The sequence below is a fragment of the Ovis aries genome, chromosome 9 (assembly GCF_016772045.2).
Source record: "Ovis aries strain OAR_USU_Benz2616 breed Rambouillet chromosome 9, ARS-UI_Ramb_v3.0, whole genome shotgun sequence".
Lineage (NCBI taxonomy): Eukaryota > Metazoa > Chordata > Mammalia > Artiodactyla > Bovidae > Ovis > Ovis aries.
In genome coordinates, this window is record NC_056062.1 from 13,885,083 (window position 1) to 13,912,255 (window position 27,173).

Here is a 27,173-nt window from a genome sequence, read left to right on the forward strand (position 1 = left end):
GGGGTGTGTGCTGGGACAGGGGGCACCTGCTCCGAGCCCAGGCTGGGGGCTGGACCCACGGCGCAAGGCCTGTCGGTTCCGGACAGACTGGAAATCCGCTGGCCACACAGACCTCATCCCTTCCTTGGTCGAGGGGAAGCCACTCAGTCACGGAGGCGGCCCGGGTTCTCCGCAGCGGCGCAGGAGGAGGGCCCCAGGGCGGGGCACAGGACCTGGCGCGCAGGAGGACGCGGACCGGAGGGCGCTGGCCGCATGGTCCGCCGCGGGCAACGAAGTCACGTTTGTGAAGCGAAACCGCCCGCACGGCCGGCGGGGCCGCATTTCCCTTGCAAATGCCATTCAAAGGCCGTCCGGGCGGCGCACCCTGCTCGCTGCTGCCGCTGCGTTCCTCCGCCGTGACTCCAGGGGAGGGGTCGAAAGGGGCTGCGCGGCAGCCGCCCCCTCCGCACCGAGGACGCCCTCAGGCCGCGGGGGGCTGGAGCGCCCGTGGGGGCGTCGGCCAGCCCCGCGCGGGACTCCAGGCCCGCATCACGCCCAAGGGAGCCCCCGCCCGAGGGAAGCCCCGCGTGTCCCTCGCCGCCCCCAGACCAGGGCGGGGCAGCCGGGGGCGGGGCCTGCGCGGGTTTAAAGCGGGAGGCGCCTGGCGCGGGCACCCCGGCGAGCTGAAGGACTGCGAGCAAGCTGAAAGCTGCGGCGCCGTCCGGGCAGGTGGGGCCGCACTCACACGCCTAGGGGGGCTCTCGCCCCGGCCTGCAGGGGCTGGGGTGGGGGCGCGATGAGCCTGGAGGTGGCCGGGAGGTCAGGATCCGGGAGAGCAGAGCGCTGAGGCCTGGCTCCCTCCCAACTAGCCCTGGTGGGCGGGGTCCCGCCCGTCGGCCCCCCCGCTCCTCGTCCCTGCGCTCGGGGCGCAGGTGGGAAAGCTGAGGTTCCCCGCATGAGTGTGGGAGACTTGGCCCGCCGGGCAGGGGTCTCGCCTGCCCCGCGGTTTCCGGGCCGGACGGGTGCGCGCCTGGGTGGGGCCCTGCAGGTCCGGTTCCTCCTGCCCGGCCCCTGCCTTGCAGGGCTGGGGGCGTTTGCCGCTGGAGCCAGTCCGTGGGCCCTGCTTTGCGGTCGGGTTGACAAACTGACAGGGTGGACGGGCTTCTGGCCCGGTGCTGGGTGAGGGAAGCCAGCACTTACCCTTGGAGGGAGCTCCCTGCCATTGGGAAGAGTGGGCACAGGGACCCCTGCGTGGGGCCAGCCCCAGGCTCTCGGCGGGCGGGGGTGGGTGTGTTGTGCCGCCGCCTCCCTGCCAGGCTTCCGTCTGGCCGCTGATCTCTGCTCCCTGCACCCAGTGCAGGTGGGCGGGCTCTGCTGCTCCTGCGGGCCAAAGGCCAAGGTCACTACCTCCTGTGCCAGCCCAGGGCACCTGGCCATTTGGTTCTCTTATCAGGTTCTGGAGAAGGAAAAGGCAGCCCACTCCAGTATTCTTGTCTGGAGAATCCCATGGTCAGAGGAGCCTGGTGGGCTACAGTCCATGGGGTCGCAAAAGAGTCAGACATGACTGAGCAACTAAACCTTCCCAGGTTCAGGAGGACAGCCAGCGAGCCCGTCTGCAACCCCAGCCCAGACTGGTGTGCTGCCCTGGGGGGCGGGCACCACCCTCAGCAACGTGTCCCCACCCTCCTCAGGAATTGTCCTCCCACTTCTTGTCCCCTGGGGCCCCTGAAGGGGTCCTTCTCAGATTCCCGCTCCAGCGCTGGGACTCTATTGGCCCCTCCCCCAGCTGCAAGGCCACCCAGGCCTTCTGCCACCACTTCTCTGGTGACCACCGCCGCAGGACAGCTGAGACTGGTCTGCCTGAGGCCCCGGACACCCCTCACGCACCCAGATCTGTCTCTCTTGAGCTCCAGACCCCTCGTCCAGCTGCTTCCCCCAGATCCCCACTTCAGACTCCAGGCCCCCAGTCCCAGGCCACTCCTCACGTCCTGCCTGATCAGGGACCTGGGGGCTCGAACCAGCCCCAAGGTCACTGATGGCCAAGCAGGCCTTGGCCCAGCTGCAGTTACCCAGCTGCCTGACTGACCCCGTGCCCAGCAGGTTGCAGCCCCCTCCCTCCCAGAGCCGCCCCTGTGCTCTGATGTCCCCATGCTCCTCTGGGCCTCCTTTCCAGGTACTGGCGCTCCCCCGACAGCACCGCCTGCAGGGCCCACCCGGCTGCCCCCTTACCCTGTGGCCCAGAAACCCTCCCCTGTTTGCCGGTGGTGAGGTGCCCCCTTCCTTCCCACCCTGGTCCCTGCTGGACGGCAGCTGACAGGCGCGGCTCTGGCTGCCTGTAGCCCTGTTTCCCGGGCCCCTCTGGCTAGCGCAGTGTCTGAAGCCAGCCCCAGCGCGAGACACACGGTACAGGGGAAGCGGGCCAGACCCCGGGCGAGTGGGCAGCAGGGCTCCCGGCAGTATGACAGGCTCAGGGATCGGCCTCAGAGGGCTCCTGGGGTGGGAGGCGAGGAGGCCGGGGGCAAGGGGACAGGCTGGCCATGGTGCTGGAAAGAGATGAGGGCACCTGGTCACACCATGTACTTGAACCCTGCTGCCCAGGCGCCATACTCCTCGTCCTGGGGAGCCGTGTAGGAGGTGGAGGACCAATCCCAGCCCCTGCTGCCACTGTGGGTTGGGCCAGGGCATGGGGCACGCGGTCTCCTCTCACTGACCCACTCCTGCTCCCCTTGCCCACCCTCACCCTTGTCCCTGAGTCTCCCTCTCTGGCCACGGCCTTTGCTGCCAGATGGGCTGGGAGGAGCTCCCTGCAGCACTGGGGCCCAGCACTGCCTTACAGCCCCTCCTCCCGTGGCAAGGTCCTCTCCCCTGCTGGGGGGTCACCCTTCTTGCACATCGCTGGTTCCTGGACCTGCGTGGCACCCCGCCTGTGAGCTGGGGCGGCTCAGAGCCTTCAGAGCCCCCTACCACGGAGCCCCCTCAGCCGGCCCTGCCTGTGGAGACCCGGGCCTCTCCCAGTCACTCGAAGCCTTTAATAACCTTTCCCAAAGCCTGCATCTTAACCATCCTTCTCTCCCTGCACCGGATACCTTTGTCCTGTCTCTCGAAGGCCTGATACTGCGCCCTGAGCACCCGCTCTCCATGGCCTGCTCACCGTGGGAGAGCTGGACCGCGGCGCTGCTTCTTGGACACTATCCAGTGGCAGCGGCCGAGGGAGCAAGGATCCAGGCCAGGCTTCCGTGTCTGCCTGGGCCCGGCACGAACTCAGACTCAGGGCAGCAGACCAGCTGCTGCGCCACTGGGGGCTGGGCCCAGCATCCAGGCAGGGAAGGAGGGGACAAGATTTTGTCCTGGGGTGGGCCCAGCTTTGGGGCACGAGGGGCTGAGCAGAGCTTAGGGGGCAAGCTCTGCAAGGCCAGGGCGGGGGAGCTGCTCCTAGGCAGTGGCTCTGGGGTACCGCAGAGCTTGAGACTCCTTGTGAGTCCACTGGGCACAGTGTTCAGGAGGTGCTGGGCAGGCTGGGCTCTGGCTGTGGTCAGGGTGAATGGGGAAGTGTCACCGGGGCTCCACGCCCGGTGACCCAGAGGTCGGGTAGGTCGAATCTGAAATGCATCTGTCGGGTGTGGTGGCTGGAGCTGAGTTCACCTGAGCGAGCTCACCTGCGGCATGGGCCAGGGTGTGAGGGGCTCTGGGCAGCTGGTCAGGAGGTGGGGATGGGTGTAACTGGGCTCAGGTCTGAGGGTGTGGTTCTTTGGAACGTAGGTGTGGACTGGCCCCCGGGCGGCTGGGCGGCTTCGAACCACAGATTACTCTCCCACAGTCAGGGTGCCAGGGTCTGGGATTTGCGCGTCAGCGTTTGCTGTTTCTGGGGCCTGAAGCTGCGTGGCCCATCTGCCTTCCTCACGGCATCCTCCCCACATCTGTCTCCTGTGAGGACACTGTTGTGTCGGGATAAGGCCCCCCTGCACCCGTGTAACTGCACCCTAACCTATAACACCATCACATCTGCAAAGATCCTGTTTCCAAATAAGGTCACAGTTGCGGGTGCTGGGGGTTAGGTCTTGGACGTGCTTGCTGGGGAGAGGTAACCGGCCAGGGGGTAGAGGAGGGAGGTATGTGGTTGTGGTGGGGCAGAAGGGTCGGCATCGGTCACTGCTGCTCTAGGGGCTGGGCCCACAGCTGTCAGCTGAAGGGGATGGCCGTGGGGGTGCAGGGCGCCAAGCAGCGGACCAGGGACCAGCAGGGCCGGGAGACCTGAGCCTGGCCCCACCCATGGCACCAGCACCCCAGCGTGAGCTCTGGGTCCTCCTGGGCTGCCAAGGCAAGGGATGGGCACAGAGCGGCCGTGGGCCAGGGGACGCTGGCAGGCTGAGGCGGGAGACCCAGGCAGGTCAGAGGACGGAGATCTGGCTGGGAAGCCCAGTGGGGCGCCAGGAGGGAGCAGAGGCCCGAGCAGCAGGGGGTCGAGGTGGGGAGGCTCTGGAGGGGTCGCCGGGCGGCGGGGCGGGGCGGGCCCTGGAGGAGGCAGGAAGAGTCTGGAGGCCGAGGAGGAAGAGAGGCCAAGTCACTGCCCTGGGACCACCGGGGGAGCAGGGTGAGGGTACGGCCAGAGGCTGGCCTGTAGGACAAGGGGGAGCCCGCGGCACCCCCAGGCTATGCTGGGGTCCTAGTGTGCCCGTAGCCCCACCTGGGACCCCAGGGCAAGAGGAAGGGCTGAAACTGGAGGCTGCCCTTCCTCCCTCAGGAGGGCTGGTGGCACCGGAGGTGGGTCCAGGGTGCGGGGACCTACCACCTGCCTGGGCCATCGCAGGGCCCCTAACGGAGGCTTTCCACCCTGCAGGGAGCAGAAGTGGGTCCTCGCTGAGTTCTGCACGATGAACGGCCACGCCTCTCCTCCTCTCGACCTAGTCACCGGCGGCACCAGGCTGACTGCTGTATCCAAGACCGTGAAGGCCACGCTGGGAGCTGGCGCCCCGTCTGCACCCCAGGCCAGGAGCATCACTGGGGTGTGGGTGGAGGCCTCGGGCCAGGCCCAGGGTCTCTATGCTGCCATGAAGCAGGGTCTCCTGCCCTCTGGGCTTGGGCTGGCTCTGCTGGAGGCCCAGGCAGCCACAGGGGGCCTGGTGGACCCCACACAGGGCCAGCTGCTCCCTGTGTCTGAGGCCCTGCAGCAGGGCCTGGTGGGCCTGGAGCTCAAGGAGAAGCTGCTGGCTGCCGAGCGTGCGGCCACTGGGTACCCTGATCCCTATGGGGGCAAGAAGCTGTCCCTCTTTCAGGCCATCGGGAAGGAGGTGGTAGACAGGGCGCTGGGGTGGAACTGGTTGGAGGCCCAGCTGGCCACTGGGGGCCTGGTGGACCCCATCTGTGGGGTGCGTGTGGCCCCTGAGCTGGCCTGCCAGCAGGGCCTCCTGGACCAGGAGACATGGCATGGGCTGTTGGAACTGGGGCGTGGCTCAAGCGCCCCGGGCTTCCTGGACCCTAACACACTGGAGCAGCTGCCCTACCGGGAATTGCTGGCCAGGTGTGTGCAGGCGCCCAGCACAGGGCTGGCCCTGCTGCCCCTCAGGATCACGTTCCGTACCCTGGGTGGGGCTGTGAGCTTGGCCGAGCTGCTGGAGGTGGGGGTCTTGGACGAGGAGACCGCCCGAGGCCTGCAGGAGGGCCAGCTGGCAGTGCCAGATGTAGGTGCACGCGCCGAGGTGCGATGTTACCTGCAGGGCACTGGCAGTGTGGCTGGGGTCGTCCTGCTGCCCGCAGGGCACAAGAAGAACTTCTTCCAGGCCGCGGCCGAGCATCTGCTTCCCACAGGTGCCATGCTTCTGCTCCTGGAGGCTCAGGCTGCCACCTGCACACTGGTGGACCCAGCCACTGGCCGGCAGCTACTGGTGGATGAGGCGGTTCGGGCAGGCCTGGTCGGCCCAGAACTCCACAGGCAGCTCCAGGTGGCAGAGCAGGCAGTGATGGGCTACCACGACCCCTTCAGCGGCACCCGTGTTCCCCTCTTCCAGGCCATGAAGAAGGAGTTGGTTGACCAGCCTCTGGCACTCAGGCTCCTGGACGCCCAGCTGGCCACAGGTGGGCTAGTGTGTCCTGCCCGCCGGCTCCGGCTGCCCATGGAGGCTGCCCTGCGCCTCGGCTGCCTGGACGAAGAGACTCAGCAGCACCTCTCGAGGGCTGCCAGCTTCTTGGATCCCAGCACGCACGAGAGCCTCAGCTACGGGCAGCTGCTGGCCCGCTGCGTCACCGACCTGGAGACGGGGCTGGCGTTCCTGCCCATTTCAGTGGGGAGCCTTGGGGAGGGGCCCCGGGGGCTCCCGTTCATCGAGCACAGCACCCGGCAGATCTTGAGTGCTGCCACAGCCACTGTCTCTGCGGGCAGGTTCCAGGGCCAGCCCACGTCGCTCTGGGAGCTGCTCTTCTCTGAGGTGGTCCCCGTGGAGCAGAGGGTGATGCTGACCCAGCAGCACATGGATGGGGCCCTCTCAGTGGAGGAGCTGGCGGCTGCGCTGAGGGCCACCCACGAGCAGGCTGCAGCCACTGCCAGAACCACGTTTGCTGGGCTCAGGGTCCCTGTGACTCCGGGAGAGCTGCTGAGAGCGGAGATCATCGGCCAGGATGTTTATGAACAGCTGGAACGTGGCCAGACCACAGCCCAGGACGTGGCCAGGCTGGACTCGGTGCAGAGGTACTTGCAAGGCACTGGCTGCATCGCTGGCTTGCTGCTGCCTGGGTCCCAGGAGCCCCTCAGCATCCACGAGGCTTACAGGAAGGGGCTGCTCAGGCCAGGCACGGCGCTCATCCTCCTGGAGGCGCAGGCAGCCACTGGCTTCATCGTCGATCCCAAAGAGAACAGGAGATACTTGGTGGAGGAGGCGCTGAGGGCTGGCGTGATCGGGCCTGAGGTGTTTGCCAAGCTGCTGTCGGCCGAGCGTGCGGTCACCGGCTACACCGACCCCTACACCGGGCAGCAGATCTCCCTCTTCCAGGCCATGAAGAAGGACCTCATTGTTCGTGAGCACGGCATCCGCCTGCTGGAGGCCCAGATCGCCACGGGCGGCATCATTGACCCCGTGCACAGCCACCGCGTGCCCGTGGACGTGGCCTACCAGCGCGGCTACTTCGACGAGGCGCTGAACCTGATCCTGGCTGATCCCAGCGACGACACCAAGGGCTTCTTCGACCCCAACACGCATGAGAACCTCACATACATGCAGCTGCTGGAGCGCTGCGTGCGCGACCCCGACACGGGGCTCTATCTGCTGCCACTTACAAGTGCGCGGACCCTGCTGGCAGATGAGGCCACCCGGCAGGCCTTCCGGAGCCTGCTGCTGTCGGTGCGTCACGGGCGGTTCCGGGGACAGAGGGTGTCTGCGTGGGAATTGGTCAACTCGGAGTACGTCACTGAGGCACGCCGGCGGTGGCTGCTGCAGAGCTTCAGGCGGCACCAGGTGTCCCTGGAGGAGGTCTCGAAGCTGCTGGAGAGGGAGGTTGAGAGCCGGGCAGACATCACCCTCCCCATGCTGTGGGGCCGGGTGACCGCCTGCCAGCTCCGAGAGGCTGGCATTGCCGACCAGGAGGTCCTGGACTGCGTGCTGGCAGGAACACTGAGTGCCGAGGCCCTGCTCCGCACAGACAGCGTCCGCAGGTTCCTGTGCGGCTCGGGCGCCGTGGGTGGCGTGCTCCTGCAGCCTTCCACCCGGCGGCTCAGCCTCTACCAGGCCATGAAGCACAAGCTGCTGGGGCCAGGAGTGGCCCTGGCCCTGCTGGAGGCCCAGGCAGCCACGGGGGCCATGACCGACCCCCACAGTCTGGAGACCATTTCCTTGGATGAGGCTGTGTGCCGGGGGCTTGTGGGGCCAGAGCTCTACAGCAGGCTGACCTGGGCTGAGTGTGCTGTCAAGGGCTTCCCAGACCCCTTCTCTGGAAAGCTGCTGTCCCTGTTTCAGGCCATGAAGAAGGGCCTTGTCCCTGCGGAACAGGCTGTCCGCCTCCTGGAGGCCCAGGTGGCCACAGGCGGGGTCATCGACCCGACCAGCCATCACCACCTCCCCATACTCGTGGCCTTGCAGTGTGGCTACATCGACCAGGAGATGGTGCTGGCCTTGTCTGACTCCAAGACATTCCCCACGCCTGATGGCCAGGGACACACCAGCTATGCCCAGCTTCTGGAGCAGTGTGTAAGGGACGAGGCCTCTGGCCTTCACTTCTTGCCCCTGCCGGAAAGTGCCCCTGTTGTCCCCACAGATGAGCAGGTGCGGGAGACCCTGAAGGCCACGCAGGGGGCTGAGGATGGCACTTCTCTCTGGGAGCTGCTGGAGTCCTGCCACTTCACTGAGGAGCAGCGGAGGGGCTTCCTGGAGGACTTCAGGGAGGGGAGGACCACGACACAGCAGCTGCAGGCGGCCGTGCAGAGGCAGGTGCAGGAGGCAGAGCTCGTGGCGAGGGCCTGTGTCACGCTGCCTGGCCCCCGCGGCGGGGTGCCTGCTGTCTGGCTGCTGGACGCTGGAGTCATCACCCGGGAGACCCTGGAGGCGCTGGCACGGGGCACGCAATCGCCTGCCGAGGTCGCTGAGCAGCCGACGGTGCGGGCTTGCCTGTGGGGCACGGGCTGTGTGGCCGGGGTACTGCTGCAGCCCTCAGGGGCCAAGGTGAGCATCGCCCAGGCCATGAGAGATGGCCTCCTGCCCGCTGGCCTAGGGCAGAGACTACTGGAGGCCCAGGTGGCGTCTGGCTCTCTTGTGGATCCTTTGACCAACCAGAGACTGTCGGTGGAGGAGGCAGTCAAGACTGGCCTGGTGGCTGGGACGCTGAGTGAGCAGCTCCAGCTGGTTGAAAAGGCAGTGGCTGGGTACACAGACCCCTGCTCTGGAGGCTCCCTCTCACTGTGGCAGGCAGTGGAAAAGGGGCTTGTGCCTTGGAGCGAGGGCCTCCCACTCCTCCAGGCGCAGCTGGCCACAGGGGGTGCGGTGGACCCCGTCCACGGGGTGCACCTGCCCCAGGTGGCAGCCTGTAGGCTCGGCCTCCTGGATGAGCAGACAAGCAAGATGCTGACCTCAACGGAAGAGGATAGCAAGTTCTTCTTCGACCCTGGCACACGGGACAAGGTGACCTACGGACAGCTCAAGGAGCGCTGTGTCCTGGATGGCGACACTGGCTTATGGCTGCTGCCACTCCCCCAGGACATGGTGCTAGAGGTGGATGACCACACAGCAGTGGCTCTGAGGGCCATGAAGGTGCCAGTTGGGGCAGGGAGGTTCAGAGGGCTCAGCATCTCACTCTGGGATCTGCTGCATTCAGAGTATGTAGGGCTCCACAAGCGGCGGGAGCTGGCAGCACTCTGCCAGTCTGGGAGGGCCACAGCCCTGCGGCAGGTGGTCACTGCGGTCACCACCCTGGTTGAGGCTTCAGAAAGGCAGCCCTCACAGGCTACCTTCAGGGGACTCCGGAAGCAGCTGTCAGCCAACGACCTGTTCAGGTCCCAGCTGATCGACAAGAAGACGCTGGATGAGCTGAGTCAAGGGAAGAAGACCGTGCAGGAGGTGGCGGAGATGGACCACGTGCGGCGGTACTTGGAAGGGGGCAGCTTCATTGCTGGGGTCCTCATCCAGGACACCAAGGAGAAGATGAGCATCTCAGAAGCTCTGAGAAGAAATGTCCTGCGGCCGGGCACGGCCCTGGTGCTGCTGGAGGCACAGGCGGCCACTGGCTTCCTCATTGACCCTGTGGAGAACCGGAAGCTGACTGTGCAGGAGGCGTTCGCAGCAGGGATGTTTGGCAGGGAAACCTACCAGAAGCTGCTGTCGGCCGAGCGTGCGGTCACCGGCTACACTGACCCATATACCGGGGAACAGATCTCCCTCTTCCAGGCCATGAAGAAGGACCTCATCGTGCGCGAGCACGGCATCCGTCTGCTGGAGGCCCAGATCGCCACGGGCGGCATCATCGACCCCGTGCACAGCCACCGCGTGCCTGTGCACGTGGCCTACCAGCGCGGCTACTTCGACGAGGAGATGAACCGAGTGCTGGAGGACCCCAGCGACGACACCAAGGGCTTCTTCGATCCCAACACGCATGAGAACCTCACGTACATGCAGCTATTGGAGCGCTGCGTGGAGGACCCCGAGACAGGGCTCTACATGCTGCAAGTCGTAAAGAAAGGAGAAACCTATGTGTACATCGATGAAGCCACAAGGCAAGCCCTGCAGTCAAAAACTACCGAAATGCACGTGGGCATGTTTGCCCAGCAGGTGGTCTCCTTCTGGGATCTGCTGTCCTCGCCGTACTTCACAGAGGAAAGGAAGAAAGAGCTTGTCCAGGGGTACAAAGCCAGGAATGTCAGCTTAGAGCAGCTGCTGAGGGTCATCACCACAACGGTCGAAGAAACAGAACAGCAAAACAAGGGTATCAGGCTGGCAGCCATTGGAGGAGAGGTGACAGCTGCAGAGCTATTCAACTCAGGAATCATTGATAAGAAGACACTGGACGAGCTACACAAGGGAGCAGGGGGACAGGACCTCTGCTGCCTGCCGCACGTAAAGGTCTACTTGGAAGGCAGTGGCTGCATCGCAGGGCTGACCACACCCTCCACCCGTGAGGTGCTGAGTTTCTACGAGGCCAGCAAGAAAGGGCTCATCCCCATGGGATTTGCAGCCCAGCTGCTGGAGGCTCAGGCGGCCACAGGGTTCCTGCTGGACCCCCACAGCCACCAGAGGCTCTCTGTGGATGAGGCTGTGGCTGCTGGCCTGGTGGGTGAGGAACTGCAGGAGAGACTCCTAAATGCTGAGAAGGCCGCCAGGGGATACACAGACCCGGGCACAGGACACACCATGTCCTTGTTCCAGGCAATGCAGAGGAAGCTGGTGAAAAGGGAGTTGGCACTCAGACTGCTTGAGGTGCAGGTGGCCACAGGGGGCATCGTGGACCCGAAGCACCACCACCGGCTTCCACTAGATACCGCCTACAGACGTGGCTGTCTGGACCAAGACACGTACCCACTGGTGGCAGAGCAGAAGTGCATGAATAAACGGTTTGTGGATCCCAACACTCAGGAGAAGGTGACTTACCAGGAACTGCAGGAGAGGAGTCACCGAGATGAGAAGACGGGCTGGGCTCTGTTCCCAGTGCTCGAGGATGAATTGGAATCACAGTTCATCGATGAGGCCACCAGACGAGCGTTTGAGGCTGAGCGGGTGGATGTCAGAGTTGGGCGGTTTAAAGGCCAGAGGCCGACAGTCTGGGAATTGCTGAACTCTGAATATGTGACACAGGACAAAAAACTAGAGTTGGTACGAAAATACAAGAGGGACACAGTGCATGCATTAGAAAAGGTGGTAAAAGTGATCTTTGAGATAATCAGTGAGAAGGAAAAAAACAATAAGCAGCTATGGTTCAGAGGAATGAGAAAACAGATCACAGCCTCTGAGCTGCTGACTTCATCCATAATTACCAAGGAGACACTGCAGGCCCTGGAGTCTGGGCAAGCTTCTGTGGATGCCGTGACGAAGACTGAGGAGGTGAGGCGCTACCTGGAGGGCACCGGGTGCATCGCGGGCGTGCTGGTCCCCGCCAAGGACGAGCCCGGGCGCCAGGAGAAGATGAGCATCTACCAGGCCATGTGGAAGGGCGTCCTGCGGCCGGGCACGGCCCTGGTGCTGCTGGAGGCGCAGGCGGCCACGGGCTTCGTCATCGACCCGGTGCGCAACCAGAAGCTGTCCGTGGAGGAGGCGGTGGCCGCGGGCGTGGTGGGCGGCGAGCTCCAGGAGAAGCTGCTGTCGGCCGAGCGTGCGGTCACCGGCTACACCGACCCCTACACCGGGCAGCAGATCTCCCTCTTCCAGGCCATGAAGAAGGACCTCATCGTGCGCGAGCACGGCATCCGCCTGCTGGAGGCCCAGATCGCCACGGGCGGCGTCATCGACCCCGTGCACAGCCACCGCGTGCCCGTGGACGTGGCCTACCAGCGCGGCTACTTCGACGAGGAGATGAACCGCGTGCTGGAGGACCCCAGCGACGACACCAAGGGCTTCTTCGACCCCAACACGCACGAGAACCTCACGTACGTGCAGCTGCTGCGGCGCTGCGTGCGCGACCCCGACACGGGGCTCTACATGCTGCAGCTGGCCGGCCGGGGCTCCGCCCTCCACCAGCTGGGCGAGGAGCTGCGCGCCGCCCTGCGCGACACCCGCGTGACGCTGGGCGCGGGCCTCCCGCGGGGCCAGCGCGTCTCCGTGTGGGAGCTCCTCTTCTACCGGGAGGTGTCCGAGAGTCAGCGGCAGGACCTGCTGCGCCGGTACCGGGAGGGCTCGCTGACCGCGCAGGAGGTGGGCGCTGCCCTCGTCTCGCTGCTGGCCGAGGCCGAGGCCGAGGCCGAGGCCGAGGCTGGCGTGGCGCGCCCCGGCGCCCCGGACCCTCGGGGGGCGCTGCGTGCCGCCACCATGGAGGTCCGGGTGGGCCGCCTGCGGGGGCCCGCGGTGCCCGTGTGGGACGTGCTGGCCTCCGGCTACGTGAGCGCCGCCACGCGGGAGCAGCTGCTGGCCCAGTTCGGGTCGGGGACGCTGGGCTTGCCCGCGCTGACCCGCAGGCTGACCACCATCATCGAGGAGGCTGAGGCGGCCCCCTCCGAAGGGGGCGCAGCCTCCGGGCAGCGGGAGCCCGGGCCCCAGGGGCCGGGCGAGGGGGCCGACGCGGGACCCTCCTCCGGCCAGGACGCCGACGCCGCGGATGCCGCCAGGGCCCTGCAGGAGCAGGCCCTGCGCGCCGCCACCATGGAGGTGCGCGTCGGGCGGTTCCAGGGCCGGCGCGTCTCCGTGTGGGAGGTCCTCTTCTCCTCCTACCTGAGCCAGGCCCGCCGGGACGAGCTGCTGGCCCAGCACGCGGCCGGCGCCCTGGCCCTGCCCGCCTGGTCGCCGTCCTCACCCAGCTCATCGAGGAGACGGAGGAGCGGCTGAGCAAGGTGTCCTTCCGGGGCCTGAGGCGCCAGGTGTCGGCCTCCGAGCTGCACACGTCCGGGATCCTGGGCCCCGAGACCCTGCGGGACCTGGCCCAGGGCACCAAGACCCTGCAGGAGGTGACGGAGATGGACTCGGTGAAGCGCTACCTGGAGGGCACCAGCTGCATCGCGGGCGTGCTGGTCCCCGCCAAGGACGAGCCCGGGCGCCAGGAGAAGATGAGCATCTACCAGGCCATGTGGAAGGGCGTCCTGCGGCCGGGCACGGCCCTGGTGCTGCTGGAGGCGCAGGCGGCCACGGGCTTCGTCATCGACCCGGTGCGCAACCAGAAGCTGTCCGTGGAGGAGGCGGTGGCCGCGGGCGTGGTGGGCGGCGAGCTCCAGGAGAAGCTGCTGTCGGCCGAGCGTGCGGTCACCGGCTACACCGACCCCTACACCGGGCAGCAGATCTCCCTCTTCCAGGCCATGAAGAAGGACCTCATCGTGCGCGAGCACGGCATCCGCCTGCTGGAGGCCCAGATCGCCACGGGCGGCGTCATCGACCCCGTGCACAGCCACCGCGTGCCCGTGGACGTGGCCTACCAGCGCGGCTACTTCGACGAGGAGATGAACCGCGTGCTGGAGGACCCCAGCGACGACACCAAGGGCTTCTTCGACCCCAACACGCACGAGAACCTCACGTACGTGCAGCTGCTGCGGCGCTGCGTGCGCGACCCCGACACGGGGCTCTACATGCTGCAGCTGGCCGGCCGGGGCTCCGCCCTCCACCAGCTGGGCGAGGAGCTGCGCGCCGCCCTGCGCGACACCCGCGTGACGCTGGGCGCGGGCCTCCCGCGGGGCCAGCGCGTCTCCGTGTGGGAGCTCCTCTTCTACCGGGAGGTGTCCGAGAGTCAGCGGCAGGACCTGCTGCGCCGGTACCGGGAGGGCTCGCTGACCGCGCAGGAGGTGGGCGCTGCCCTCGTCTCGCTGCTGGCCGAGGCCGAGGCCGAGGCCGAGGCTGGCGTGGCGCGCCCCGGCGCCCCGGACCCTCGGGGGGCGCTGCGTGCCGCCACCATGGAGGTCCGGGTGGGCCGCCTGCGGGGGCCCGCGGTGCCCGTGTGGGACGTGCTGGCCTCCGGCTACGTGAGCGCCGCCACGCGGGAGCAGCTGCTGGCCCAGTTCGGGTCGGGGACGCTGGGCTTGCCCGCGCTGACCCGCAGGCTGACCACCATCATCGAGGAGGCTGAGGCGGCCCCCTCCGAAGGGGGCGCAGCCTCCGGGCAGCGGGAGCCCGGGCCCCAGGGGCCGGGCGAGGGGGCCGACGCGGGACCCTCCTCCGGCCAGGACGCCGACGCCGCGGATGCCGCCAGGGCCCTGCAGGAGCAGGCCCTGCGCGCCGCCACCATGGAGGTGCGCGTCGGGCGGTTCCAGGGCCGGCGCGTCTCCGTGTGGGAGGTCCTCTTCTCCTCCTACCTGAGCCAGGCCCGCCGGGACGAGCTGCTGGCCCAGCACGCGGCCGGCGCCCTGGCCCTGCCCGCCTGGTCGCCGTCCTCACCCAGCTCATCGAGGAGACGGAGGAGCGGCTGAGCAAGGTGTCCTTCCGGGGCCTGAGGCGCCAGGTGTCGGCCTCCGAGCTGCACACGTCCGGGATCCTGGGCCCCGAGACCCTGCGGGACCTGGCCCAGGGCACCAAGACCCTGCAGGAGGTGACGGAGATGGACTCGGTGAAGCGCTACCTGGAGGGCACCAGCTGCATCGCGGGCGTGCTGGTCCCCGCCAAGGACGAGCCCGGGCGCCAGGAGAAGATGAGCATCTACCAGGCCATGTGGAAGGGCGTCCTGCGGCCGGGCACGGCCCTGGTGCTGCTGGAGGCGCAGGCGGCCACGGGCTTCGTCATCGACCCGGTGCGCAACCAGAAGCTGTCCGTGGAGGAGGCGGTGGCCGCGGGCGTGGTGGGCGGCGAGCTCCAGGAGAAGCTGCTGTCGGCCGAGCGTGCGGTCACTGGCTACACCGACCCCTACACCGGGCAGCAGATCTCCCTCTTCCAGGCCATGAAGAAGGACCTCATCGTGCGCGAGCACGGCATCCGCCTGCTGGAGGCCCAGATCGCCACGGGCGGCGTCATCGACCCCGTGCACAGCCACCGCGTGCCCGTGGACGTGGCCTACCAGCGCGGCTACTTCGACGAGGAGATGAACCGCGTGCTGGAGGACCCCAGCGACGACACCAAGGGCTTCTTCGACCCCAACACGCACGAGAACCTCACGTACGTGCAGCTGCTGCGGCGCTGCGTGCGCGACCCCGACACGGGGCTCTACATGCTGCAGCTGGCCGGCCGGGGCTCCGCCCTCCACCAGCTGGGCGAGGAGCTGCGCGCCGCCCTGCGCGACACCCGCGTGACGCTGGGCGCGGGCCTCCCGCGGGGCCAGCGCGTCTCCGTGTGGGAGCTCCTCTTCTACCGGGAGGTGTCCGAGAGTCAGCGGCAGGACCTGCTGCGCCGGTACCGGGAGGGCTCGCTGACCGCGCAGGAGGTGGGCGCTGCCCTCGTCTCGCTGCTGGCCGAGGCCGAGGCCGAGGCCGAGGCCGAGGCTGGCGTGGCGCGCCCGGCGCCCCGGACCCTCGGGGGCGCTGCGTGCCGCCACCATGGAGGTCCGGGTGGGCCGCCTGCGGGGCCCGCGGTGCCCGTGTGGGACGTGCTGGCCTCCGGCTACGTGAGCGCCGCCACGCGGGAGCAGCTGCTGGCCCAGTTCGGGTCGGGGACGCTGGGCTTGCCCGCGCTGACCCGCAGGCTGACCACCATCATCGAGGAGGCTGAGGCGGCCCCTCCAAGGGGGCGCAGCCTCCGGGCAGCGGGAGCCCGGGCCCCAGGGGCCGGGCGAGGGGGCCGACGCGGGACCCTCCTCCGGCCAGGACGCCGACGCCGCGGATGCCGCCAGGGCCCTGCAGGAGCAGGCCCTGCGCGCCGCCACCATGGAGGTGCGCGTCGGGCGGTTCCAGGGCCGGCGCGTCTCCGTGTGGGAGGTCCTCTTCTCCTCCTACCTGAGCCAGGCCCGCCGGGACGAGCTGCTGGCCCAGCACGCGGCCGGCGCCCTGGCCCTGCCCGCCTGGTCGCCGTCCTCACCCAGCTCATCGAGGAGACGGAGGAGCGGCTGAGCAAGGTGTCCTTCCGGGGCCTGAGGCGCCAGGTGTCGGCCTCCGAGCTGCACACGTCCGGGATCCTGGGCCCCGAGACCCTGCGGGACCTGGCCCAGGGCACCAAGACCCTGCAGGAGGTGACGGAGATGGACTCGGTGAAGCGCTACCTGGAGGGCACCAGCTGCATCGCGGGCGTGCTGGTCCCCGCCAAGGACGAGCCCGGGCGCCAGGAGAAGATGAGCATCTACCAGGCCATGTGGAAGGGCGTCCTGCGGCCGGGCACGGCCCTGGTGCTGCTGGAGGCGCAGGCGGCCACGGGCTTCGTCATCGACCCGGTGCGCAACCAGAAGCTGTCCGTGGAGGAGGCGGTGGCCGCGGGCGTGGTGGGCGGCGAGCTCCAGGAGAAGCTGCTGTCGGCCGAGCGTGCGGTCACCGGCTACACCGACCCCTACACCGGGCAGCAGATCTCTCTTCCAGGCCATGAAGAAGGACCTCATCGTGCGCGAGCACGGCATCCGCCTGCTGGAGGCCCAGATCGCCACGGGCGGCGTCATCGACCCCGTGCACAGCCACCGCGTGCCCGTGGACGTGGCCTACCAGCGCGGCTACTTCGACGAGGAGATGAACCGCGTGCTGGAGGACCCCAGCGACGACACCAAGGGCTTCTTCGACCCCAACACGCACGAGAACCTCACGTACGTGCAGCTGCTGCGGCGCTGCGTGCGCGACCCCGACACGGGGCTCTACATGCTGCAGCTGGCCGGCCGGGGCTCCGCCCTCCACCAGCTGGGCGAGGAGCTGCGCGCCGCCCTGCGCGACACCCGCGTGACGCTGGGCGCGGGCCTCCCGCGGGGCCAGCGCGTCTCCGTGTGGGAGCTCCTCTTCTACCGGGAGGTGTCCGAGAGTCAGCGGCAGGACCTGCTGCGCCGGTACCGGGAGGGCTCGCTGACCGCGCAGGAGGTGGGCGCTGCCTCGTCTCGCTGCTGGCCGAGGCCGAGGCCGAGGCCGAGGCTGGCGTGGCGCGCCCGGCGCCCCGGACCCTCGGGGGGCGCTGCGTGCCGCCACCATGGAGGTCCGGGTGGGCCGCCTGCGGGGCCCGCGGTGCCCGTGTGGGACGTGCTGGCCTCCGGCTACGTGAGCGCCGCCACGCGGGAGCAGCTGCTGGCCCAGTTCGGGTCGGGGACGCTGGGCTTGCCCGCGCTGACCCGCAGGCTGACCACCATCATCGAGGAGGCTGAGGCGGCCCCCTCCCAAGGGGGCGCAGCCTCCGGGCAGCGGGAGCCCGGGCCCCAGGGGCCGGGCGAGGGGGCCGACGCGGGACCCTCCTCCGGCCAGGACGCCGACGCCGCGGATGCCGCCAGGGCCCTGCAGGAGCAGGCCCTGCGCGCCGCCACCATGGAGGTGCGCGTCGGGCGGTTCCAGGGCCGGCGCGTCTCCGTGTGGGAGGTCCTCTTCTCCTCCTACCTGAGCCAGGCCCGCCGGGACGAGCTGCTGGCCCAGCACGCGGCCGGCGCCTGGCCCTGCCCGCCTGGTCGCCGTCCTCACCCAGCTCATCGAGGAGACGGAGGAGCGGCTGAGCAAGGTGTCCTTCCGGGGCCTGAGGCGCCAGGTGTCGGCCTCCGAGCTGCACACGTCCGGGATCCTGGGCCCCGAGACCCTGCGGGACCTGGCCCAGGGCACCAAGACCCTGCAGGAGGTGACGGAGATGGACTCGGTGAAGCGCTACCTGGAGGGCACCAGCTGCATCGCGGGCGTGCTGGTCCCCGCCAAGGACGAGCCCGGGCGCCAGGAGAAGATGAGCATCTACCAGGCCATGTGGAAGGGCGTCCTGCGGCCGGGCACGGCCCTGGTGCTGCTGGAGGCGCAGGCGGCCACGGGCTTCGTCATCGACCCGGTGCGCAACCAGAAGCTGTCCGTGGAGGAGGCGGTGGCCGCGGGCGTGGTGGGCGGCGAGCTCCAGGAGAAGCTGCTGTCGGCCGAGCGTGCGGTCACCGGCTACACCGACCCCTACACCGGGCAGCAGATCTCCTCTTCCAGGCCATGAAGAAGGACCTCATCGTGCGCGAGCACGGCATCCGCCTGCTGGAGGCCCAGATCGCCACGGGCGGCGTCATCGACCCCGTGCACAGCCACCGCGTGCCCGTGGACGTGGCCTACCAGCGCGGCTACTTCGACGAGGAGATGAACCGCGTGCTGGAGGACCCCAGCGACGACACCAAGGGCTTCTTCGACCCCAACACGCACGAGAACCTCACGTACGTGCAGCTGCTGCGGCGCTGCGTGCGCGACCCCGACACGGGGCTCTACATGCTGCAGCTGGCCGGCCGGGGCTCCGCCCTCCACCAGCTGGGCGAGGAGCTGCGCGCCGCCCTGCGCGACACCCGCGTGACGCTGGGCGCGGGCCTCCCGCGGGGCCAGCGCGTCTCCGTGTGGGAGCTCCTCTTCTACCGGGAGGTGTCCGAGAGTCAGCGGCAGGACCTGCTGCGCCGGTACCGGGAGGGCTCGCTGACCGCGCAGGAGGTGGGCGCTGCCCTCGTCTCGCTGCTGGCCGAGGCCGAGGCCGAGGCCGAGGCCGAGGCTGGCGTGGCGCGCCCCGGCGCCCCGGACCCTCGGGGGGCGCTGCGTGCCGCCACCATGGAGGTCCGGGTGGGCCGCCTGCGGGGGCCCGCGGTGCCCGTGTGGGACGTGCTGGCCTCCGGCTACGTGAGCGCCGCCACGCGGGAGCAGCTGCTGGCCCAGTTCGGGTCGGGGACGCTGGGCTTGCCCGCGCTGACCCGCAGGCTGACCACCATCATCGAGGAGGCTGAGGCGGCCCCCTCCCAAGGGGGCGCAGCCTCCGGGCAGCGGGAGCCCGGGCCCCAGGGGCCGGGCGAGGGGGCCGACGCGGGACCCTCCTCCGGCCAGGACGCCGACGCCGCGGATGCCGCCAGGGCCCTGCAGGAGCAGGCCCTGCGCGCCGCCACCATGGAGGTGCGCGTCGGGCGGTTCCAGGGCCGGCGCGTCTCCGTGTGGGAGGTCCTCTTCTCCTCCTACCTGAGCCAGGCCCGCCGGGACGAGCTGCTGGCCCAGCACGCGGCCGGCGCCCTGGCCCTGCCCGCGCTGGTCGCCGTCCTCACCCAGCTCATCGAGGAGACGGAGGAGCGGCTGAGCAAGGTGTCCTTCCGGGGCCTGAGGCGCCAGGTGTCGGCCTCCGAGCTGCACACGTCCGGGATCCTGGGCCCCGAGACCCTGCGGGACCTGGCCCAGGGCACCAAGACCCTGCAGGAGGTGACGGAGATGGACTCGGTGAAGCGCTACCTGGAGGGCACCAGCTGCATCGCGGGCGTGCTGGTCCCCGCCAAGGACGAGCCCGGGCGCCAGGAGAAGATGAGCATCTACCAGGCCATGTGGAAGGGCGTCCTGCGGCCGGGCACGGCCCTGGTGCTGCTGGAGGCGCAGGCGGCCACGGGCTTCGTCATCGACCCGGTGCGCAACCAGAAGCTGTCCGTGGAGGAGGCGGTGGCCGCGGGCGTGGTGGGCGGCGAGCTCCAGGAGAAGCTGCTGTCGGCCGAGCGTGCGGTCACCGGCTACACCGACCCCTACACCGGGCAGCAGATCTCTCTTCCAGGCCATGAAGAAGGACCTCATCGTGCGCGAGCACGGCATCCGCCTGCTGGAGGCCCAGATCGCCACGGGCGGCGTCATCGACCCCGTGCACAGCCACCGCGTGCCCGTGGACGTGGCCTACCAGCGCGGCTACTTCGACGAGGAGATGAACCGCGTGCTGGAGGACCCCAGCGACGACACCAAGGGCTTCTTCGACCCCAACACGCACGAGAACCTCACGTACGTGCAGCTGCTGCGGCGCTGCGTGCGCGACCCCGACACGGGGCTCTACATGCTGCAGCTGGCCGGCCGGGGCTCCGCCTCCACCAGCTGGGCGAGGAGCTGCGCGCCGCCCTGCGCGACACCCGCGTGACGCTGGGCGCGGGCCTCCCGCGGGGCCAGCGCGTCTCCGTGTGGGAGCTCCTCTTCTACCGGGAGGTGTCCGAGAGTCAGCGGCAGGACCTGCTGCGCCGGTACCGGGAGGGCTCGCTGACCGCGCAGGAGGTGGGCGCTGCCCTCGTCTCGCTGCTGGCCGAGGCCGAGGCCGAGGCCGAGGCCAGGCTGGCGTGGCGCGCCCGGCGCCCCGGACCCTCGGGGGGCGCTGCGTGCCGCCACCATGGAGGTCCGGGTGGGCCGCCTGCGGGGCCCGCGGTGCCCGTGTGGGACGTGCTGGCCTCCGGCTACGTGAGCGCCGCCACGCGGGAGCAGCTGCTGGCCCAGTTCGGGTCGGGGACGCTGGGCTTGCCCGCGCTGACCCGCAGGCTGACCACCATCATCGAGGAGGCTGAGGCGGCCCCCTCCCAAGGGGGCGCAGCCTCCGGGCAGCGGGAGCCCGGGCCCCAGGGGCCGGGCGAGGGGGCCGACGCGGGACCCTCCTCCGGCCAGGACGCCGACGCCGCGGATGCCGCCAGGGCCCTGCAGGAGCAGGCCCTGCGCGCCGCCACCATGGAGGTGCGCGTCGGGCGGTTCCAGGGCCGGCGCGTCTCCGTGTGGGAGGTCCTCTTCTCCTCCTACCTGAGCCAGGCCCGCCGGGACGAGCTGCTGGCCCAGCACGCGGCCGGCGCCCTGGCCCTGCCCGCGCTGGTCGCCGTCCTCACCCAGCTCATCGAGGAGACGGAGGAGCGGCTGAGCAAGGTGTCCTTCCGGGGCCTGAGGCGCCAGGTGTCGGCCTCCGAGCTGCACACGTCCGGGATCCTGGGCCCCGAGACCCTGCGGGACCTGGCCCAGGGCACCAAGACCCTGCAGGAGGTGACGGAGATGGACTCGGTGAAGCGCTACCTGGAGGGCACCAGCTGCATCGCGGGCGTGCTGGTCCCCGCCAAGGACGAGCCCGGGCGCCAGGAGAAGATGAGCATCTACCAGGCCATGTGGAAGGGCGTCCTGCGGCCGGGCACGGCCCTGGTGCTGCTGGAGGCGCAGGCGGCCACGGGCTTCGTCATCGACCCGGTGCGCAACCAGAAGCTGTCCGTGGAGGAGGCGGTGGCCGCGGGCGTGGTGGGCGGCGAGCTCCAGGAGAAGCTGCTGTCGGCCGAGCGTGCGGTCACCGGCTACACCGACCCCTACACCGGGCAGCAGATCTCCTCTTCCAGGCCATGAAGAAGGACCTCATCGTGCGCGAGCACGGCATCCGCCTGCTGGAGGCCCAGATCGCCACGGGCGGCGTCATCGACCCCGTGCACAGCCACCGCGTGCCCGTGGACGTGGCCTACCAGCGCGGCTACTTCGACGAGGAGATGAACCGCGTGCTGGAGGACCCCAGCGACGACACCAAGGGCTTCTTCGACCCCAACACGCACGAGAACCTCACGTACGTGCAGCTGCTGCGGCGCTGCGTGCGCGACCCCGACACGGGGCTCTACATGCTGCAGCTGGCCGGCCGGGGCTCCGCCTCCACCAGCTGGGCGAGGAGCTGCGCGCCGCCCTGCGCGACACCCGCGTGACGCTGGGCGCGGGCCTCCCGCGGGGCCAGCGCGTCTCCGTGTGGGAGCTCCTCTTCTACCGGGAGGTGTCCGAGAGTCAGCGGCAGGACCTGCTGCGCCGGTACCGGGAGGGCTCGCTGACCGCGCAGGAGGTGGGCGCTGCCTCGTCTCGCTGCTGGCCGAGGCCGAGGCCGAGGCCGAGGCCGAGGCTGGCGTGGCGCGCCCCGGCGCCCCGGACCCTCGGGGGGCGCTGCGTGCCGCCACCATGGAGGTCCGGGTGGGCCGCCTGCGGGGGCCCGCGGTGCCCGTGTGGGACGTGCTGGCCTCCGGCTACGTGAGCGCCGCCACGCGGGAGCAGCTGCTGGCCCAGTTCGGGTCGGGGACGCTGGGCTTGCCCGCGCTGACCCGCAGGCTGACCACCATCATCGAGGAGGCTGAGGCGGCCCCCTCCAAGGGGGGCGCAGCCTCCGGGCAGCGGGAGCCCGGGCCCCAGGGGGCCGGGCGAGGGGGCCGACGCGGGACCCTCCTCCGGCCAGGACGCCGACGCCGCGGATGCCGCCAGGGCCCTGCAGGAGCAGGCCCTGCGCGCCGCCACCATGGAGGTGCGCGTCGGGCGGTTCCAGGGCCGGCGCGTCTCCGTGTGGGAGGTCCTCTTCTCCTCCTACCTGAGCCAGGCCCGCCGGGACGAGCTGCTGGCCCAGCACGCGGCCGGCGCCCTGGCCCTGCCCGCGCTGGTCGCCGTCCTCACCCAGCTCATCGAGGAGACGGAGGAGCGGCTGAGCAAGGTGTCCTTCCGGGGCCTGAGGCGCCAGGTGTCGGCCTCCGAGCTGCACACGTCCGGGATCCTGGGCCCCGAGACCCTGCGGGACCTGGCCCAGGGCACCAAGACCCTGCAGGAGGTGACGGAGATGGACTCGGTGAAGCGCTACCTGGAGGGCACCAGCTGCATCGCGGGCGTGCTGGTCCCCGCCAAGGACGAGCCCGGGCGCCAGGAGAAGATGAGCATCTACCAGGCCATGTGGAAGGGCGTCCTGCGGCCGGGCACGGCCCTGGTGCTGCTGGAGGCGCAGGCGGCCACGGGCTTCGTCATCGACCCGGTGCGCAACCAGAAGCTGTCCGTGGAGGAGGCGGTGGCCGCGGGCGTGGTGGGCGGCGAGCTCCAGGAGAAGCTGCTGTCGGCCGAGCGTGCGGTCACCGGCTACACCGACCCCTACACCGGGCAGCAGATCTCCCTCTTCCAGGCCATGAAGAAGGACCTCATCGTGCGCGAGCACGGCATCCGCCTGCTGGAGGCCCAGATCGCCACGGGCGGCGTCATCGACCCCGTGCACAGCCACCGCGTGCCCGTGGACGTGGCCTACCAGCGCGGCTACTTCGACGAGGAGATGAACCGCGTGCTGGAGGACCCCAGCGACGACACCAAGGGCTTCTTCGACCCCAACACGCACGAGAACCTCACGTACGTGCAGCTGCTGCGGCGCTGCGTGCGCGACCCCGACACGGGGCTCTACATGCTGCAGCTGGCCGGCCGGGGCTCCGCCCTCCACCAGCTGGGCGAGGAGCTGCGCGCCGCCCTGCGCGACACCCGCGTGACGCTGGGCGCGGGCCTCCCGCGGGGCCAGCGCGTCTCCGTGTGGGAGCTCCTCTTCTACCGGGAGGTGTCCGAGAGTCAGCGGCAGGACCTGCTGCGCCGGTACCGGGAGGGCTCGCTGACCGCGCAGGAGGTGGGCGCTGCCTCGTCTCGCTGCTGGCCGAGGCCGAGGCCGAGGCCGAGGCTGGCGTGGCGCGCCCCGGCGCCCCGGACCCTCGGGGGGCGCTGCGTGCCGCCACCATGGAGGTCCGGGTGGGCCGCCTGCGGGGGCCCGCGGTGCCCGTGTGGGACGTGCTGGCCTCCGGCTACGTGAGCGCCGCCACGCGGGAGCAGCTGCTGGCCCAGTTCGGGTCGGGGACGCTGGGCTTGCCCGCGCTGACCCGCAGGCTGACCACCATCATCGAGGAGGCTGAGGCGGCCCCCTCCCAAGGGGGCGCAGCCTCCGGGCAGCGGGAGCCCGGGCCCCAGGGGCCGGGCGAGGGGGCCGACGCGGGACCCTCCTCCGGCCAGGACGCCGACGCCGCGGATGCCGCCAGGGCCCTGCAGGAGCAGGCCCTGCGCGCCGCCACCATGGAGGTGCGCGTCGGGCGGTTCCAGGGCCGGCGCGTCTCCGTGTGGGAGGTCCTCTTCTCCTCCTACCTGAGCCAGGCCCGCCGGGACGAGCTGCTGGCCCAGCACGCGGCCGGCGCCCTGGCCCTGCCCGCCCTGGTCGCCGTCCTCACCCAGCTCATCGAGGAGACGGAGGAGCGGCTGAGCAAGGTGTCCTTCCGGGGCCTGAGGCGCCAGGTGTCGGCCTCCGAGCTGCACACGTCCGGGATCCTGGGCCCCGAGACCCTGCGGGACCTGGCCCAGGGCACCAAGACCCTGCAGGAGGTGACGGAGATGGACTCGGTGAAGCGCTACCTGGAGGGCACCAGCTGCATCGCGGGCGTGCTGGTCCCCGCCAAGGACGAGCCCGGGCGCCAGGAGAAGATGAGCATCTACCAGGCCATGTGGAAGGGCGTCCTGCGGCCGGGCACGGCCCTGGTGCTGCTGGAGGCGCAGGCGGCCACGGGCTTCGTCATCGACCCGGTGCGCAACCAGAAGCTGTCCGTGGAGGAGGCGGTGGCCGCGGGCGTGGTGGGCGGCGAGCTCCAGGAGAAGCTGCTGTCGGCCGAGCGTGCGGTCACCGGCTACACCGACCCCTACACCGGGCAGCAGATCTCCCTCTTCCAGGCCATGAAGAAGGACCTCATCGTGCGCGAGCACGGCATCCGCCTGCTGGAGGCCCAGATCGCCACGGGCGGCGTCATCGACCCCGTGCACAGCCACCGCGTGCCCGTGGACGTGGCCTACCAGCGCGGCTACTTCGACGAGGAGATGAACCGCGTGCTGGAGGACCCCAGCGACGACACCAAGGGCTTCTTCGACCCCAACACGCACGAGAACCTCACGTACGTGCAGCTGCTGCGGCGCTGCGTGCGCGACCCCGACACGGGGCTCTACATGCTGCAGCTGGCCGGCCGGGGCTCCGCCCTCCACCAGCTGGGCGAGGAGCTGCGCGCCGCCCTGCGCGACACCCGCGTGACGCTGGGCGCGGGCCTCCCGCGGGGCCAGCGCGTCTCCGTGTGGGAGCTCCTCTTCTACCGGGAGGTGTCCGAGAGTCAGCGGCAGGACCTGCTGCGCCGGTACCGGGAGGGCTCGCTGACCGCGCAGGAGGTGGGCGCTGCCTCGTCTCGCTGCTGGCCGAGGCCGAGGCCGAGGCCGAGGCCGAGGCTGGCGTGGCGCGCCCCGGCGCCCCGGACCCTCGGGGGGCGCTGCGTGCCGCCACCATGGAGGTCCGGGTGGGCCGCCTGCGGGGGCCCGCGGTGCCCGTGTGGGACGTGCTGGCCTCCGGCTACGTGAGCGCCGCCACGCGGGAGCAGCTGCTGGCCCAGTTCGGGTCGGGGACGCTGGGCTTGCCCGCGCTGACCCGCAGGCTGACCACCATCATCGAGGAGGCTGAGGCGGCCCCCTCCCAAGGGGGCGCAGCCTCCGGGCAGCGGGAGCCCGGGCCCCAGGGGCCGGGCGAGGGGCCGACGCGGGACCCTCCTCCGGCCAGGACGCCGACGCCGCGGATGCCGCCAGGGCCCTGCAGGAGCAGGCCCTGCGCGCCGCCACCATGGAGGTGCGCGTCGGGCGGTTCCAGGGCCGGCGCGTCTCCGTGTGGGAGGTCCTCTTCTCCTCCTACCTGAGCCAGGCCCGCCGGGACGAGCTGCTGGCCCAGCACGCGGCCGGCGCCCTGGCCCTGCCCGCGCTGGTCGCCGTCCTCACCCAGCTCATCGAGGAGACGGAGGAGCGGCTGAGCAAGGTGTCCTTCCGGGGCCTGAGGCGCCAGGTGTCGGCCTCCGAGCTGCACACGTCCGGGATCCTGGGCCCCGAGACCCTGCGGGACCTGGCCCAGGGCACCAAGACCCTGCAGGAGGTGACGGAGATGGACTCGGTGAAGCGCTACCTGGAGGGCACCAGCTGCATCGCGGGCGTGCTGGTCCCCGCCAAGGACGAGCCCGGGCGCCAGGAGAAGATGAGCATCTACCAGGCCATGTGGAAGGGCGTCCTGCGGCCGGGCACGGCCCTGGTGCTGCTGGAGGCGCAGGCGGCCACGGGCTTCGTCATCGACCCGGTGCGCAACCAGAAGCTGTCCGTGGAGGAGGCGGTGGCCGCGGGCGTGGTGGGCGGCGAGCTCCAGGAGAAGCTGCTGTCGGCCGAGCGTGCGGTCACCGGCTACACCGACCCCTACACCGGGCAGCAGATCTCCCTCTTCCAGGCCATGAAGAAGGACCTCATCGTGCGCGAGCACGGCATCCGCCTGCTGGAGGCCCAGATCGCCACGGGCGGCGTCATCGACCCCGTGCACAGCCACCGCGTGCCCGTGGACGTGGCCTACCAGCGCGGCTACTTCGACGAGGAGATGAACCGCGTGCTGGAGGACCCCAGCGACGACACCAAGGGCTTCTTCGACCCCAACACGCACGAGAACCTCACGTACATGCAGCTGCTCCAGAGGGCTACTCGTGACCCTGAATCGGGGCTGTTATTTCTTTCTCTCACTGGAAAATGATTGTTCATCGTCTTGACCAGATTTTTTTCGTTTGTTAATAATACATTACAGTTTTTTACGATTTGTATCATCATATACCTGTTCTTTATGTTTTTCTTGCATGTTAATTACCTTCCTTGCTTTCACCTAGTTTTGATTGTAATCGCTTATATTAGTCCATTTCCATTAAAGTCATGACCTTATCGTCTATTTTTTCTATGGAGTTTTGAATTTACAGTTCTTTGCAATTACTCCTGTGAAATCTCTGTAGTATCTACGTTATTTCGTATCAAGGGTTCCTTTCTGTTTATCTGCACCTATCATAGTTGAGAGGCCTTCCCTGGTGGCTCATATTGGAAAAGTGTCTGCCTATAATATGGGAGACCTAGGTTCAATCCCTTGATGGGAAAGATCCCCTCGATATGGAAATGACAACTCACTCTGATAACTCTTGCCTGGAAAATCCCATGTTTCAAGAAGCCTGATAGTCTATAGTCCACGAGGTTGCAAAAGCTGTATGTAACTGAGTGACTTCACTTTCACTTTTTACCACAGTAGAGGCTGCGCACGTTTTGTTAAAATCCCATTTCATCTAAATGGCTTCTTTATATTGATTTTTCTTTTTTCTGATTTGACTAAACCATTTTCTATCAATTTCTTGGTTTAGTAAATGCTTGTGGCTCTCAGTTTGCTGTCCTCCTGCCCTGGTTTTCCATGGTAGTGCTGTGCTTTGCAGAGGCTGGGCTCATTCTGTCACTCGATACCACTGTTCCTGTTAGCCTGACCCCCTGTGCGTTCTCCTCATCAGATTTGTTTGGTGGTGTGGCCTTTACAGTGATCAGTAATCACTTCCTTCCTCAGTGATCAGTGCAAAGAAATAGAGGAAAACAATAGAACGGGAAAGACTAGAGATTTCAAGAAAATTAGAACTACCAAGGGAACATTTCATGCAATGATGGGCTCAATAAAGGACAGAAAGGGTAT

At 68.8% G+C, this 27,173-nt stretch overlaps 1 protein-coding gene across 1 annotated transcript; it reads left to right on the forward strand.

Moving 5' to 3' along the window:
- The first annotated feature begins 656 nt into the window (after positions 1-656).
- Positions 657-26,397, forward strand: EPPK1 (epiplakin 1). Its single transcript, XM_042254566.2, is given in 20 exon segments — positions 657-708; positions 4,817-12,870; positions 12,873-14,449; positions 14,452-15,231; positions 15,812-15,971; positions 15,974-16,499; positions 16,501-17,535; positions 17,537-18,060; positions 18,063-19,629; positions 19,631-19,941; positions 19,944-20,184; positions 20,186-20,265; positions 20,268-21,197; positions 21,200-21,508; positions 21,511-21,699; positions 21,702-22,053; positions 22,055-23,271; positions 23,274-24,836; positions 24,839-25,189; positions 25,192-26,397. Coding segments are annotated over 19 exon segments (20,751 nt in total). The 5' UTR covers positions 657-708; positions 4,817-4,850; the 3' UTR covers positions 26,211-26,397.
- Positions 26,398-27,173: the final 776 nt, after the last annotated feature.